Source organism: Pleurodeles waltl, chromosome 8 (assembly GCF_031143425.1).
Source record: "Pleurodeles waltl isolate 20211129_DDA chromosome 8, aPleWal1.hap1.20221129, whole genome shotgun sequence".
Lineage (NCBI taxonomy): Eukaryota > Metazoa > Chordata > Amphibia > Caudata > Salamandridae > Pleurodeles > Pleurodeles waltl.
The window spans coordinates 1,538,935,171-1,538,951,351 of NC_090447.1; the positions used below are offsets into that span (position 1 = coordinate 1,538,935,171).

Consider the following 16,181-nt stretch of genomic DNA (forward strand, 5'->3'; position numbering starts at 1 on the left):
TGTATAGTAGAGTGGCATACAGTGGAGTGAAGCATCAGAGTGCAGTGTTGTAGAGTAGAGTGGAGTGTTGTCAAGTAGTCTAGCAGAGTGTAATTGAGTGGAGTGCCAAAGTGGAGTAGAGTGGAGTAAAGTGGCATAGAGTGGAGTAGAGTGTTGTAGACTTGAGTGGCATAGAGTGGAGTAGAGTGTTGTAGACTGGAGTGGCATAGAGGGGAGTGACGTAGAGCGGTGGAGTGGAGTGAAGTGGCATGGAGCGGCAAAGAGGGAGTTGTGTAGAGTGTCAGAGAGGAGTAGACTGCCAAAGAGTGGCGTAGAGTAGAGTGTTGTAGAGTAGAGTAAAGTGGCATGGAGTGGAGTGGCATATAGTGAAGTGCTGTGGAGTGTAATAAGGTGTTGTGGACTGGAGTGGCCTAGAGTAGAGTGGCATAGAGTGGAGTGGTGTAGAGCAGTGTAGTGGAGTGAAGTGGCATGGAGCAGCAAAGAGTGAGTTGTGTAGAGTGTCAGAGTGAAGTAGATTGCCAAATAGTGGTGTAGAGTAGAGCGGCATGGAGTGGAGTGCCAAAGTGGAGCAGAGTGAAGTAAAGTGGCATAGAGTGGAGTAGAGTGTTGTAGACTGGAGTGGCATATAGTGGAGTGGCGTAGAGCAGTGGAGTGGAGTGAAGTGGCATGTAGCTGCAAAGAGTGAGTTGTGTAGAGTGTCAGAGTGGAGTAGACTGCCACAGAGTGGTGTAGAGTAGAGTGTTGTAGAGTGGAGTAGAGTAGAGTGGCGTGGAATGGAGTGGCATATAGTGAAGTGTTGTGGAGTGTAGTAAAGTGTTGTGGACTGGAGAAGAGTGTAGTGAAGTGGAGTGGCACAGTGTGGATTAGAGTGTCAGAGTAGAGTGGCATGTCGTAGAGATCGTGGCATGCTAAAGAGTGGCACAGAGAGGAGTGTTGTAGAGTGGAGTGTCTTAGAGTTGAATGGCATGTCATAGGATGCAGTGGCATGCTGTAGAGTGGCGCAGAGTGGAGTGTTGTAGAGTTGAGTGGAGTGTTTTAGAGTGGAATGGCATGTACCATAGGATGGAGTGGCATGTTGAAGAATGGAGTTGATTAGAGTGCATAGAGTGGAGGGGCATAGAGTGGAATAGAGTGTTGTAGACTAGAGTAGAGTGGAGTGGCATGGTATGGTATTACCTATGCATGGGGTGGTAGCAAACTGCCGTTACAGACAATACATTTTAAATTGAAATTGCCTTTGCATTTGCAGATATATACAGTTTTACTTATAAAAGTATACAGTGATAATGATAATATGTGGAAATGTCATCACTTAGTGTATTGATTTGTTTTGATTGTATTAAAATACGTGTTTTCCACACTGTTCAGAATTACAAAAAAGTGCTGCATTTGTGCTTTCCTAATTCTGATATATTATGAAATATCTTCCCATTTCATTTATGGATATTTAAATGTTGTGGTGTGCCTGAAGGATGCCTTTGAATTCACAGTAAGATAGTCACATAATTCCTCTCACTTTGAAGTCAGAGAACGAAAAGTAAAAACCAGTTTCCCTCGTAAGACAGAGCCTGTATTTTAAGCTCTATCTTTGAGTGCAAAGCAAATGTGACAAGATAAGAACAAGATTGAAAGGCATTTTTACAGAGGGTGACCACTGTGGAAGAATACAGTACATAGGCTATGCTCCTCAGAAGGGGAGAACTCAAGCAGGACAGCCTAAACAAATAAAGCCAGCATATAGAAAGCAAGCAAATGTGAGTTACAAAACACAAAGCCAATGGAAACCAATGGGAGGAATTAATTCTCAGGGAAGCTCTAGGAATATTTACAAGATGTTGGTAACACACCAGACACTTCGACATAAAAAGAGAAACTGTCTCAAAAGGAAATTTCTCATGATGAATATAGTAAAGGCCATAGTCACCTTACACGAGCATCCCTGGAAACGCTCCTAAGAACCGAAATGCTGCATGAAAATACTCCAGGGATACCCTGAACACCAGGCACTAACGAGGATGATTAGATTCAGAGGGCTCCCTTTCTAGAGACATTACATTTGAAAACCAAACTTCAGGTTGCGGGTACTGCAGTACTCATGCGGGAGCAGCAGAACCCTTCCATGAAGTACGTCGCCCTCCTGCAGCAACTGCTCTTCAAGCTTCATCCCCATGGTACTGCAGTATGTTGCAGGGTTTCCTCAGGAAAGCTTGCATGGTACCGTGTACTAAGGGGGTGAAGCATGTGTGATGGGTATTGTGGGAGTATCATGGTACGAGAAAAAAAGATACCCATGTGGGGGGTGAGATCTGTCCGGAATCCAGTCCCTGTGGCCAACCCCCACTACTGACTGTGGAGGAGTTGGCTGGTTGTGGCCATCTGCCTGCTGTGCATGGCTGAAGGCTGAGCAGAGAGTTGGCCTTTCGGTGGGTCGGCGTGGTGCAGGGCCTGGCCAGAGGCCAGCAGCCATGCCCCAGTGCACACACCTGAAGATTGCTGCAGTGGGGACATTGGCTAAATATGGTTAATAAAACCAAAAATTTACTGAAAAAACAAAGGTTAAAGTAACATTATAGTTCAGTGTGGTAATAACATCTTATGCTTATATTACACAAAACAGAATTCACTGTAAAGGCAAATGTTAAAGCAGAGTTACAGATAGGGACTGAAATCAAATAAAAGCTAAACTTTAAAAACAAAAAACCCACTGAAATTCACAAGTTATAGTTTACTAAGCTAACATTAACTTATGCCTTTGCCATTCATTGCTTATGACGTAACATATTACATGACTCATGACATGTTATATGACATCATTGATAACATTAGTATCTCACAAATAATATATATAAAGAATGTAAATCTAATGTAGATCAATAGATTGCATTATTATGATAGCCTCATTTTATTTTATTTCATGGTGGCCCTAGGCCTGATTTAGATCTTGGCGGACGGGTTACTCTGTCGCAAGCATGAAGGTTATTCTGTCTGCTGTATATCAATTTCCATAGGATGTAATGGGATCATATTACGGCGGACGGAATATCCGTCACGTTTGTGACGCAGTAACCCCATCCGCCAAAACTCTAAATCAGACCGTCGTTTACAAGCGAGTAGTTAGGATCAATGATGCCACAAAACATGTTTATCCATAACTTAGGACTACTCATAAGATATTATGGAATTCAACTCTTGGATCCAGGAATTAAAAATGTTAGTTTCAGAAAGCTGGCAAGAGTCTATCCACTGGGTGGGTTTGAGTGTGCGGGTCAGTGATACGCACCTTTATTAATGTGTGTCTTTATATCCTAAAGAACCCCAAACTTCAGTTGTGTGTCTACACCCTAAAGAACCCCAAACTCCAGTTGTATCAGATATTGGTGAAGGTTACAGAAGTAAGAATGGAGAAGTTACTGAGGCGACTGATCCAAAGGGATCAAGTGAGATTTATCCAGAATGGGCAACGGGCGGGCAGCATTAGGCAAACTATGGATCTGCCGTACCGGGCTCACACAGAGCGATTAGACGCAGCGGTATTCTCCCTGGATACCGTAAAGGTTTTTGACATGATACTATGGAAGTTGAAAGAGATAGTGCAGTGGAACATAGGGTTGGGAATGTGCTTCCGCTGCGAGTGAAAGCCCCGTTTGACACCCCCATGATGAGAGTCACTGATTGGACACCCACATCTGACACTCTGAATTACTTTAAATGACACATAAATGCCATTCACTAGTGAGGTTAATTACTGTTGCTTTGGCTCCCACAATGGTAACTCTGGCCAGTTAGATTAGAAAGGGTGAGGAGCTGAGGCCATTGCTTGTAAAAGTAACTAGTACAGGACACTCTAATTCAAACGGGATGTTTTGTCCACTCAAGCAACCATGAAAGGTCCTCTCAGAGGAGTTCACAGAGGACGGGGGTGCAGTGGCCTCACAGGATTTAAGATTTCTGCTGGTAGGTTCTTTATCTTGCCTTGCCAATAGTGGCTAGGGTTCATCTGGGCGAAAGGTCTATAGAAATGTGGTTAGTTTAGAAAATGACAAATTAAAATACCTGATAGGCAGGTTCACTAAAGACCTTAAGAGATTGTCCTGATGTAATTTTCATTCCCTAAAGTACTGCAGAGAAGTAAGATTGTAGAGCCTGCTTTGGGGTCCCACTAAAAGAGATGTGCTGGTGTGACAGAAGAAGCCTAGACTTGGTTAGCTGATCTTTAAGTGGTTTACATGCAACATGATCAAGTTCTCACATACTACATACCTGTGATCCTTCCCAGCTTTCCACCAAAGAAATGCCCCACCAGCCCACCGACGTGTGCGCCCAGGCTGGCACCGATGAGATGGATTGAGCTCTCTGGTGCACCCAAAGCCTGGAAATTGAAGATGAAAACATTTATGAAATTATATTTAGAACAGGGTGAGAGCAACAGCTGACACTGCATGACATTGACTACATATGTGTTAGCCGTGCGACCATGGAAGCTGGACCCTAGAGCAGTGGTTACTAACGTGTTTTCTGGGGACCACTGGGGTACGCGAAGGCTACGCAGTAAGTCAGTGAATACTTATAAAATTAAATAATAATAACAAAGTAATGAAGTGTATGTAAATAAAGTAACAATGTACAATTTAAAAAAGTAAATGTAAAGGGACTTCTAATTGGGGCTAAAAGTTAAGTTGGTCTCCTCAAATTGATTCGTGGAAGCAGTGCACGTGCATAAAAGGGAATACCGTATGGGCAAGGGGTGGCCTCAGTTGAATTTGGAAAAGCCCCAAAAGTCCCATTAAAATTAAAATTATAATTTATTTTTAGATTTGTTTGTGAATTCAATAAAATATATCATCATTTGTGTATTTGTTTGAACTATGTTGGAGTATGTTTGTGTTTTTTTTCAGTTCAGATTATTCAAATTGCTTAAACTAGGGAATGGGTTCCAGAAATGACTGAGTGGGGATCCCTGGATTCTAATAATGACTCAGTGGGGGGTCCCTGGTCACCAGTAGTGGGTGGGGATCCACAGAAGTCAAAAGTTTAAGATCCTCTGCCCTAGGGTATTTAGGGTCAGAGACTGGAAGCTTCTGCTTATGCCTGGTGTTCGTATCGGACTTATTCTACACCCCTCAGCAGCCCCCGTTGTAGGTGGTACACCTTCTTCCCTGGAATATCTACAAGTCTAAGCAGCCTTCTGATTGGACGGTGGAGATGCACTCGAACGTAAGTATTGTGATTTTGTGAAGAAGCTCACAAGAATGTGTAAATTGGTGTTTACATTCCACAGTCCTAGAATAAAAGCAAGGGAGAGCACAACAACATATTAAGGAGAAAATAGTGACTATGTTGTATTCTGGTGGTGAGAGAGAAGCAACTGACATGTATTTGTGATGGGGGTCCCACTGGTGGGTCAAGCATCAAAGTCCTGCAGTAGGTCTCTCTGATGGAGGGGTTCCCACTGGTGGGTCAAGCATCAAAGTCCTGCAGTAGGTCTCTCTGATGGAGGGGTTCCCACTGGTTGGCCAAGTATCACTGTGCTGCAGTAGGTCTCTCTGATGGAGGGGTTCCCACTGGTTGGCCAAGTATCACTGTGCTGCAGTAGGTCTCTCTGATGGAGGGGTCCCCAGTAGTGGGCCAAGCATCATTGTGCTGTGGTCGGTCTCTCCATTGGAGAGAGTCACCACTAGTGGGCCAAGCATCATTGTGCTTTGGTCAGTCTCTCCATTGGAGAGTCCCCACTAGTGGGCCATGCATCGTTATGCTGCAGTCAGTCTCTCCACTGGAGAATTCCTCACTGGTGGATCAAGCATCAATGTGCTCAAGTCAGTCTCTCCAATGCGGGGGGCCCTTCTGATGTGTCACGGATCATTGTGCTGTGGTCTGTGTCTCCGACGGAGGGTCCCCACTGGTGGGTCAAACATCATTGTGTTGTGGTCAGTCTCTCCTTTGGAGAGGGGGTCCCACTGGTGGGCCAGGCATCATTGAGCTAAAGTAGGTCTCTTCAATAGAGGGGTCCTCACTGGTGGGTCAGGTATCATTGTGCTCAGGCAGGTCTCTACAGTGGAAGGGTCCCCACTGGTGGGTCAAGCAGCTCTGTGCTGTTGTCGGTCTCTCCACTGGAGAGGTCCCCACTGGTGGATCAAGCATCACTGTGCTAAAGTCGGTCTCTTCAATGTGGGGGGGTCACTGATGTGTCACGGGTCATTGTGCTGTGGTCGGTCTCTCCGACTGAGGGTCCCCACTGGTGGGTCAAGCATAATTGTGCTCAGGTAGGTCTCTACGATGGAGGGGTCCCCACTGGTGGGTCAAGCATAATTGTGCTCAGGTAGGTCTCTACGATGCAGGGGTTCCCACTGGTGGGTCAAGCATCTCTGTGCTGTGGTCAGTCTCTGAGATGGAGGGAGGTCCCACTGGTGGGCCAAACATCACAGTCCTGCGGTGGGTCTCTCTGATGGAGAGGGTTCCCACTGGTGGGTCATGCATCATTGTCCTGTGGTTGAATTCTCCGATGGAGGGGTCCCCACTGGTGGGACAGGCATCATTGCTCCAAGACAGGTCTCTCTACCATCAGGAGAACGATTCCTTGATGACTTTAGCCACTTTCAGAACTCGAAGGCTGGTGACGTAAACCATTGTTAATCAGAGCCACTGGTGCATTATTGGTAAAGACTTGGTTGCTGATGTCCTATCACAACCTTTCAGCTCATTAACCTGAGGTTCTCTGCCACATTTTGAACTATTGCTCAAGTAGTACCAGGATTTGGGATTCTAATTTGACAGAATTTCTAAAAACAGAAACCACTCAGACAGAGTTTCAGGTACTCGACGGTTTCACTGAAAATTGATTCAGGAAACAATGGTCCAATGAAGTGTCAGTGATGAAGCAGAAAATGAAGGTTTTACATTTATTAACACGTAAACGTAGTGTTGAAATAATCATGTGTGACTCTAACCGAACTAATAAAGATTGTACGGGGACAAAATGTGCCCTCAGAGTAGTTTGCCAACATTTATAAGCGTGCTTTATATAACGTGGTGTATTAGAATTGCACCAATCCGACATAATCGTGAACGTGTGCTATGATTTGCTTGTTTGAAATGTTTTAGCTTAGCATTACTTTAGTGCAGGCTTCGGCCTAGTGGCCTGGTCTCACGGTTTAGATGCTCGTATTTTTCCAATGTGCTATTAAACGTGTACTTTTGCTTGAAGCTGTACTTTTCCACTGAGACCGTTCACATGCTTATCTTAAAGTTTCGTGCCAGCCTGGCATATTTTCTCTTTACTCCAAGGTCGATCTGCAGGTGCGGACAATGGAAGCTCTAAAAGTGAGTTAATTGGTATAAAATGTTGCAACTTGCGTACCCATCTCCAAGGATAATGTATGCTTAAGTAAAAGCTTGAGAACTGTCGTTTTTGATTGGACAATTTGAAGCTAACCTATGAACCCTCCAATGGAAGACCCTACTGGATTTGAACTGTTGTCTATAAAACCCAGGTGCACGAGAAGAAATTAGGCCATTATTGGACATCCCGCCATTTTGTAGACTTTGCAGCTATTATGGCCCACTTTGCTGCGACGCCATTTTGAAAGAGACTTTGATGCTTTCTCTAATCGAGAGAAAGAGACTTTGAATGATTCTTGCCCTAGAGACTTTAACTTTGATTTGATCCATTTGCATGAAGTAGTAGTTTTACCTTGCCGCCGTGAGGCAATTGCCCCGTCCACCCCTGCCCCTTTTGCCCCGTCCCATGCTGATCGAGAAACGGTACCTGAGAGACGAAGACTTCCTTGATTGCTGATCGTAATTGGTAAATATGAAAGGAAATTGTAAAATTGCATTGTGTTTCCTTTAGGTAACCAACTGCTGATTTTGATAAGAGCCCTAGTTAGGAGTTTTACTAAATTAATGTTGTTAAATTGTTTTTGCATGAAGTCCCACATGCCGATGCTAATTTGAGGTTAGACGAGGATTCCATATGTCGCACGATGCAATTTGAGATCTTGTTATGCTGACTAAATGTATGCAATTAGTTCACTACAGATTATCGTATTAGTGATTTGCATTGCTATTATCGAATGCCTTGTGATTCAAATGCTACATAGATTGCACCTGTTTCGCCGCTATGGACAGCTATTAATGTTCATTTATGTTTATCATTTGGTGTTGAGACACATCTATATTGTGCTAGCTTTGTTAATATAGGGAAATAAAATTCACTAACTTTGAATAAACTGGTGTGGTTATTCCTGACTGAAAGGTCAGGGTTCGCCGAAATGTATTCTGGATTAATTGTCAAGTGTTATGTTGATCAAGGTATTGCTTATGTTCGTTATTAATTATTGATTTGAGGAAGTTGATCGATATAGAGTACAGAGAGTCCCACTTAGTCAAAAGATTCATCGGCCTAAAGAGCGTCCGAACACAGGTAAAATTATTAGTACGGACCGCTCTATCAGTAGATGGTAGCAGAGGACGGTTACGTCTTTTGGGACCCTGTACTCTTAAAGTACATGGTGTTGAATTAACGGTTACGCATTTTGAGACCCCACTCGAGAAGTTGAATTAGATTTTTCTTGGATAAAATAGATTGACAGAATGATGATGGGCTAGGTCCACCGCGACTTTCCCGGGATCTCGGAGCTTGCGAATGGAGAGAATGGAGGTGTGGATTCGGCGTTGGCGGTACTAGTGATGGTATGAGTGAAGTTAGGGTTTTGCGCTTGCACAGCTTATTGCCGCAGATTGTGTGAGAAGGTTGCGAGGAATTCTTTTTTCTTTTTTAGAGGATAGCGGAGGTGCGACTCCGGGTGTAGAGGTAGAGAAGTCGTCGAACTTCATAGAAATAGCGGAGGTGCGACTCCGAGTGTGAGAGTAGGGAAGTCGTCGAACTTCATGTGCGTGTGGCGCTTTGTGCATAAAAAGGTCCACGTGGTTGTTGTTGTTGAGACGGGCCCTGCGAGGTCAAGAGACTCCGGAGTATGTTGTTTTATGTTGTGGTCTGGGCGGTTTAGTAGGTTGATCGGGTGTGGTCAACGAGTCGGTACGCGTGTAAGGGAGTGAAAGAAACTTCGACTTCGGGCTTTGAGAAGATTCTAAGTGCACTAGAACAGATCATTGACAAGTTGAGAGTAGATCTGCGGGTCAGATTTGCTTGCGAACGTGGGGACCGAGAAAGATGGAATAACTGCCGAGGCTAGTGAAAAATCCCTAAGGTCCTGAAGCGATTGTGTTACCCCTCCTGTAGTAAACCGACAGATCTGTTTTATTTTTTTGGTAGCTCGCGATACATGCAAGAAGTTGTTACGAGAGGAGCTGAGTGAAGGAAGACTAGCCGCGAGGCTTTGTCAGCCGCAGTGTGTGAGTGTGACGTCACTAGGAGCCGCGCTGGGATAGGTTGGTTGCAGAGAAGGGTCGCGCACGGATTGGACGCAGTCCGTGGGACTCGATTGGAAGGGGAAAGGCAAGCGAAGAGTATTCCGGGAATTAAAGTCACCTATTGATTACAAACTTTGTGAAATAAAAGACGAGAAAATGAAATTCTTTAAAGCATTTAGGAGTGCGATGAAGGGGGTGTCTTACATTAAAGCGAGCGTAGGAGAGGAGACGCCGCCCGAGGGCACACCAGCTTACATTGTAATGGAAGAGAAGGGGGTAGCTCCGTGTCTTTGGCTAAAGCAATGGCACAAACTGACAGAGAAACATGGGAGCGTAGCGTTCCCGATACATGGGACATTCAATATAAGGATCCTAGAGAATTTGAGATTCACGATGTACGACATGAAGGTGCCTCCAAGGCCAGCCCAGTTTGAGGCTCTAGCGATTTGGGAACTAATGGCCAGACAGCAACAGCAGAAGAAGTTTGAGACCAGGATGAGAAAGGTAGAAAAGACACTAGCGGATGCTAGGTGGGATAATGCACAGAAGGTGTGGAGGTCAGATGTATTGCAGGGGATAAAATTGTTTCCCGCAATTACTAAGGAAGAAGGGGAGGCAGGTAAGAAAGCTACCTGTAAGACAGACAGGAAGTGTTCCAAGGATAGAGAGGACGAGGAAAAGTTGAGAAGAGAAGAGGAGTTAGAGGATGAGGAGTTAATAATGCAATTGCTGAACGACCGTCCACCACCTTATGCGGAGAATGGACAAGGTCCAAGTACCAGTTCTGCCCCTCCGGCACCGGTACGGAACAGTGAAACCCAGAGTTCAGGAGCGTCATCGGGATCTAAGGACCCGAGTTTATTGTTCACCCCGCAGATACCGCAGGTTAGGAGAATATATCCAGATGTGCCCATGTTGAAACCAGCAGAAAATTATCAGCCGCAGATGCCAGGGTACTACAGCAGTGACAACAGTGGAGGAATGATTCGAGAACAAACCGTAAGGGGAGTACAGAATGGTCACAACCAGACATTGGCACAAGCTGAATCAACTCAGTTTTTGATGCCCCAAAAGCAGATGCAGGGGGGAAACGCACATGCTCAAATGACGGGGAGTCAGATGGGCATGCCGGCAATGATGACCCATAGTGTGGGAATGAACGTGCCTCAGAACATGGGAAATGGACAAAACCCAGATGCGATATCACTACCCATTACTGTAGGTCCACCGGTACCTTTGTATAGTCAGCCTAACTTAGGTATGAGCGGTCAGGGATCAATGCTGCAGAATGGGACCGAAAGGAGGTGCATAGAAAACACTCCAGGGATAACTCCGATAGCGGCTCAGCCAAATGGATCTGGGTCCTTGATGGAGTTTAGTCCCATGTGTGCTCAGTCAACACTGGTGAGGTCGAGCCCCCCCCTGATAATACCTCTAACATCGAACACTGAAAAGTTGCCGCAACCATCAATGGCAGTCGATGTGAACGCTACACTGATGGGGGTGAATGCGCAACAGCTGACACAGTGGTTCAACAGTTTGAATTCCACCCAGGGCTCAGCCAGTGGGAAAGGAGAAGATTATCTGAATAGGATGAGGTTAAACATGGAAGCACAAGAATTGGTGGAAGGGACTATGGGTGTGAATAGGTTAGAGTCCTACTCGGAAGAGGAGCTGAGGTATCTATGTCCAAAGATTACGAAGGAAGTGAACAAGGTACATAAAAGCTTGCAGGAAATAGCTGACAAAAACGGAGTTGACATAGACAAGACAAAACACTTGAGCAGGAGCTACAGGTTGGATTTTGGGACCACAGATTTTGAGCACATGAGGTCAGCAGGCATGAAGGCACACCTTAGAGAATTGTTGCAGAGTGCACAAGTGTGGAGGTGTTTAGACAAGTGGGAAAGCAGGTGGGTAAAGAGAAAGGAAAAGAGGAGGGACAGCGCTACAGAGCACAATGAGAAAAGACCACAGAGCAGTGATACAGTAACTATGTTACCAATGAGGGAGACAGCAGGGGGGAAATTAATACATGTTCCATGGCACAGAAGTGACATTCAGTCTTTTACGGATGATTTTCCCAAACTGAGAGAGAAACCGATTGAATGGTATCAGCAGACTGACAGGTTTGTGAAGCTTGCAAAATGTCTCTGGGAAGACCTGAATACTCTCTTTGAGATTGTGGTTCCGGCAGATTTGTGGGAGGATTGCAAAAGAGCTGTAGGTTGGCCGACAAGTGAACCAGAGAGAGACAGGGAGACTGGTGCACCATCACCTATGGTGATGAGCTTGTACTATAAGGTGATTGAGCATTTGAAGACGAAGGTTGCCGCGAAAAATGTGGATTGGCAGAAGATTGATCGAACTGCCCAAGAGGCTAAAGAATTGATTCATAGTTACTATGAGAGGTTGTTGAAGGCGTTTAAGAACTACAGTGGCACGGAAACAATAGAGGCGAAGGACATGCTTCATTTTGTGTTTAGATTTGTGGAAGGGTTGAGGCCAGAGATAAGTCAGATGATAAAGTTGCATTTGATTTGCTGGCAGTCTAAACCGATTGACGAAGTCTTGAATTATGCGAAATACTGTAGCGACGAAATTGAAGTGAAACAGAAAAAGTTGAAAGAGAAGGTGATGATGATGCAGCTTAAGGCAGCTCAGACAGGTTTGCAAGGTCTGCAAGGGTTGCAAGGGTTCCAACAGCAGATACCGCAACCGCAGCCGCAGTTACAGGGAAACACAGCGTTTCAGCCACAGGCCAGAGGCAGAGGCAGAGGAGGTTTTGCGAATAATGGTCCGGATTTGAACACTGTTGTGACGGGTGTGCAGGCAATGAAGAAGGTGATGCCGTGTCACGCGTGCGGAATCGTAGGTCATTGGAAACGCGAGTGCCCGATGGTGGTGCAGGAAGGTGCAGGTGCAGGTGTAGGTGTTGGTCAGCAAAACAATGATGTCAATGCATTTCAGACAATGAGGGGACCGAAAATGAGAGGTCCAAACCCAAATTTTCAGACCATAAATCAATTGCAGGGATTGCAACCTATGCAGCCGCAGCAGATGCAAATGCCTCGTATGCAGGTGACGCAAATGCAGCCAATGCAACAGCAGTTACCCATGGTACCTAATCAGCAAATGCAAATACCTTTGGCACCAATGAGTCAGCAGCAAGTGATGGTTCCTCCACAGGTCTCGGGTCAGGTAATGAGTACAAATGGCACCGTGCAACAGTTCCCACTACACAGTGAGAGTGGAATAAACAATGTATGGGAGAGTGAAAGCTCAGAAGAAGAAGGAGATTGTGTGCTTGCAGCATCCTTGGAAGTTGATCAAAAGGGTCCGTACGTAGAGGGAAGAGTAATGGGTCATCGTGTCTCGTTCTTGGTTGACACGGGAGCCACACGTTCAACTGTTAAGAGCAGTGAAGTACCAAATTTGCCACTCTCAAGGAGGACAGTTCAAGTGGTGGGAGTAGCAAACAGACATCTGACGAACCCAATAACAGATCCGGTACCAGTCAGCATCGGTAACTATCAAGGGGTACATCAGTTTGTGGTATGTGACTCAAGCCCGATAGCACTATTAGGGAGAGATCTATTGTGCAAATTGGGTTGTTCGATCATGTGTTCGAACAAAGGAATAACAATACAGACGAGCAGTGATGGGGAAGAAGAGGACAGTGTAGAGGGGGATGAGATGGAAACTGTAGATGAAGAGTATCCTCTGATTTGTCTTTTCCCGATGATAACTGAAGAAGATATTCCAGCCGAATTACGGGAGACAGTCGGAAAGGAAGTGTGGGACATGACAGGGAAAGAGGTGGGATTGATGAAAGGAGTGGAACCAGTGAAAGTGACTGTAAAGCCCAATGCAATCTTTCCCCAGACCCCACAATACCACATGGCACAAGACACCCTCATGAAAGTTGCTCAACTTATTGACGAATTTGTAAAACAGGGAGTACTGAAAGAAGTGTTAAGCAGTCCATGTAATTCACCAATGATGGGACTAATAAAGCCGAGTGGAAAGGTCCGACTCGTGCAGGACTTGAGGAAAATAAATGACATCATAGTCAAATGCTGCCCAGTAGTACCGAATCCAGCTGTGATAATGTTCCAGGTCCCTTGCGATGCTGAGTGGTTCTTAGTCATCGATTTGTCACAAGCATTCTTCTCGGTGCCTCTTCATGAGGACAGCCAATTTCTCTTTTGTTTCAAATTCCTAGACAGAGTGTACAGTTGGTGTCGAATTCCTCAAGGGTTTTCTGAGTCACCGTCAATCTTTAATCAGATTCTAAAGAAAGATTTGGAAGCATTAGAATTGCCATTCGAGTCAACCCTAGTACAGTACATTGATGACTTACTGGTTGCATCAAAGACAGAAAGTGGCTGCACAGCCGATACCATTGGTCTGTTGAATCATTTGGGAAGGAATGGACATAAGGTGTCTCCTTCCAAATTGCAGTTCTGTCAGAAGAAAGTGAAATACTTGGGTCACCAGATATTGAAAGGGTCACGGAGAATAATGAAGGAAAGAATAACAAGCGTACTTCAAATGAGTCCACCAAAGACAAGGAGGGAGGTGAGGAAGTTTTTGGGAATGGTGGGTTATTGTCGCCAGTGGATTCCCAACTTCTCGACTCTAGCAAAGCCTTTACTGAAATTGACCCAGAAGGATGCCTTGGATCAAATTGAGCTGAAGGGAGATGAGATGGATGCTTTTGTTGAATTGAAAGAGTGCATGTGCAGGGCTCCAGCTTTAGGTATGCCTGACTACACAAAGCCTTTCACATTGTTTTGTCATGAACGTGATGCATGTTCTTTGTCTGTCTTGACTCAAGCCCATGGTGGCGTAAACAGACCAGTAGCGTATTTTTCAGCTACTTTGGATCCGGTCGCAGCAGCACTCCCAGGGTGTTTGCGCGCCGTAGCAGCAGTTGGTATCAGCTTCACTCAGAGTGAAGGAATAGTGATGGGACACCCAGTAACAGTCATGGTCCCTCACTCAGTTGAGATACTTTTGACCCACTCCCGAACGCAACACATGACCGGAGCGAGACTTACAAGATATGAAACGATAATTCTGGGCTCACCGAATGTGCAGCTGAAAAGGTGCACTACGTTAAATCCAGCAACCTTGCTCCCTGGAGAAAATGCCGAAATTGAGAACGCTGAAGACGTCGAGCATGACTGCCTTCAGGTGACTGAATTTTGCACAAAACCTCGACCGGACATTAAGGATACTAAGCTTGATGAAAATGACCAAATTATTTTTGTTGATGGTTCATGTCTAAGACGGGATGGGGATTTTGAAAGCAGGATATGCTGTATGTACTGTAACAGGGGTCTTGGAAGCGGGATGGCTTCAAGGAGTCTATTCTGCACAAGTAGCAGAACTTGTAGCCCTTATCCAGAGCATGTCAACTGTCTGCATTGATGAAAGTCACCATTTACACTGATAGTCAGTACGGGTTCGGAATTGTGCATGACTTTGGACAACTATGGTCACAGAGAGGTTTCCTGACTTCTTCAGGATCCCCAGTGAAGAACGGGGAGAGGATAAGGGAATTGTTACACGCCATTCAAGTGCCAGCCGAAGTTGCAGTGGTAAAGTGCAGTGCTCACACGAAAGGACAGGACTATGTTTCTCTGGGAAATGCATATGCGGATCAAGTCGCGAGATTTTGTGCCTTGAACTGTATATTACTCAGGGACGAATGGAATTCAATAAGTGAGCCAGAACTAGAACCAGCTGAAGCATTTGCCTTGAAGGTCGTAGATACAATAGATGAATTAAAAGCATTACAAAATAATGTCAGGGAGGATGAAAGAGATTCCTGGATTAAATCACAATGTATAAAGAGACCAGATGAGCTATGGGTTTTAAATGAGGGAAAATTTGTTTTGCCAAACAGTCTCTTATCACAGCTTGCGCGGTTCTATCATGGGCAGGCTCACCTAGGGAGAGATGCCATGATAAGATTGTTCAAAACTGATTGGTTTAACCCCAGATTTCGTCAAGCTGCAGAAGCAGTTTGCCATCGATGTGTCACTTGCCAGCAGATGAACCCAGGAAAGGGAACAGTTGTGAACGCGAGCCACATTGGTAGGGCAAGCGGGCCTTTTAGTCGTATGCAGATGGACTTCATTGAGATGCCTGTGCATGGAGGTCTAAAGTATGTGTTGGTGATTGTGTGCATTTTTAGTCACTGGATTGAGGCATACCCCACACGTAGAAATGACAGCCTTACAGTTGCAAAGCTATTGTTGAGAGAGTTGATACCACGTTTCGGATTCCCGATCTCTTTAGAATCAGATAGGGGAAGTCACTTCAATAACGAGGTGATAAAGTTACTTTGCGAAGCGCTGAACATTGAGCAAAAACTACATTGTAGCTATCGCCCTGAAGCCTCAGGACTGGTGGAGCAAATGAATGGTACACTGAAATCAAGAATGGCAAAAATATGTGCATCGACAAATTTGAAATGGCCTGACGCATTGCCCTTAGTGCTAATGTCAATGAGAAACACCCCTGATAGAAAGACTGGATTGTCTCCGCACGAAATTCTCATGGGCAGGGCTATGAGACTTCCTGCAGTTCCCGCAAACGCGCTTTTGAATATTACAGATGATATGGTGTTAGACTACTGCAAGGGTCTGGCTGACGTGGTTCGCTCTTTCTCTCACCAGGTGGAAGCGACCACCTTGCCACCGATCCAAGGTCCAGGACACGCACTGAAAGCAGGTGACTGGGTCGTGGTAAAGAAGCACGTGAGGAAGTCGTGTCTGGAGCCCCGTTGGAAAGGCCCTTTC

At 45.3% G+C, this 16,181-nt stretch overlaps 1 protein-coding gene across 1 annotated transcript in view; it reads right to left on the reverse strand.

Annotated features, from left to right (window-relative positions):
* Positions 1–16,181, reverse strand: part of PLA1A (phospholipase A1 member A) — a 202,813-nt gene that overhangs the window by 57,578 nt on the left and 129,054 nt on the right. Inside the window, exon 4 of the mRNA XM_069202990.1 lies at positions 4,261–4,369. Coding sequence (XP_069059091.1) covers positions 4,261–4,369 — 109 coding nt within the window. The remainder of the gene's footprint in view (positions 1–4,260; positions 4,370–16,181) is intronic.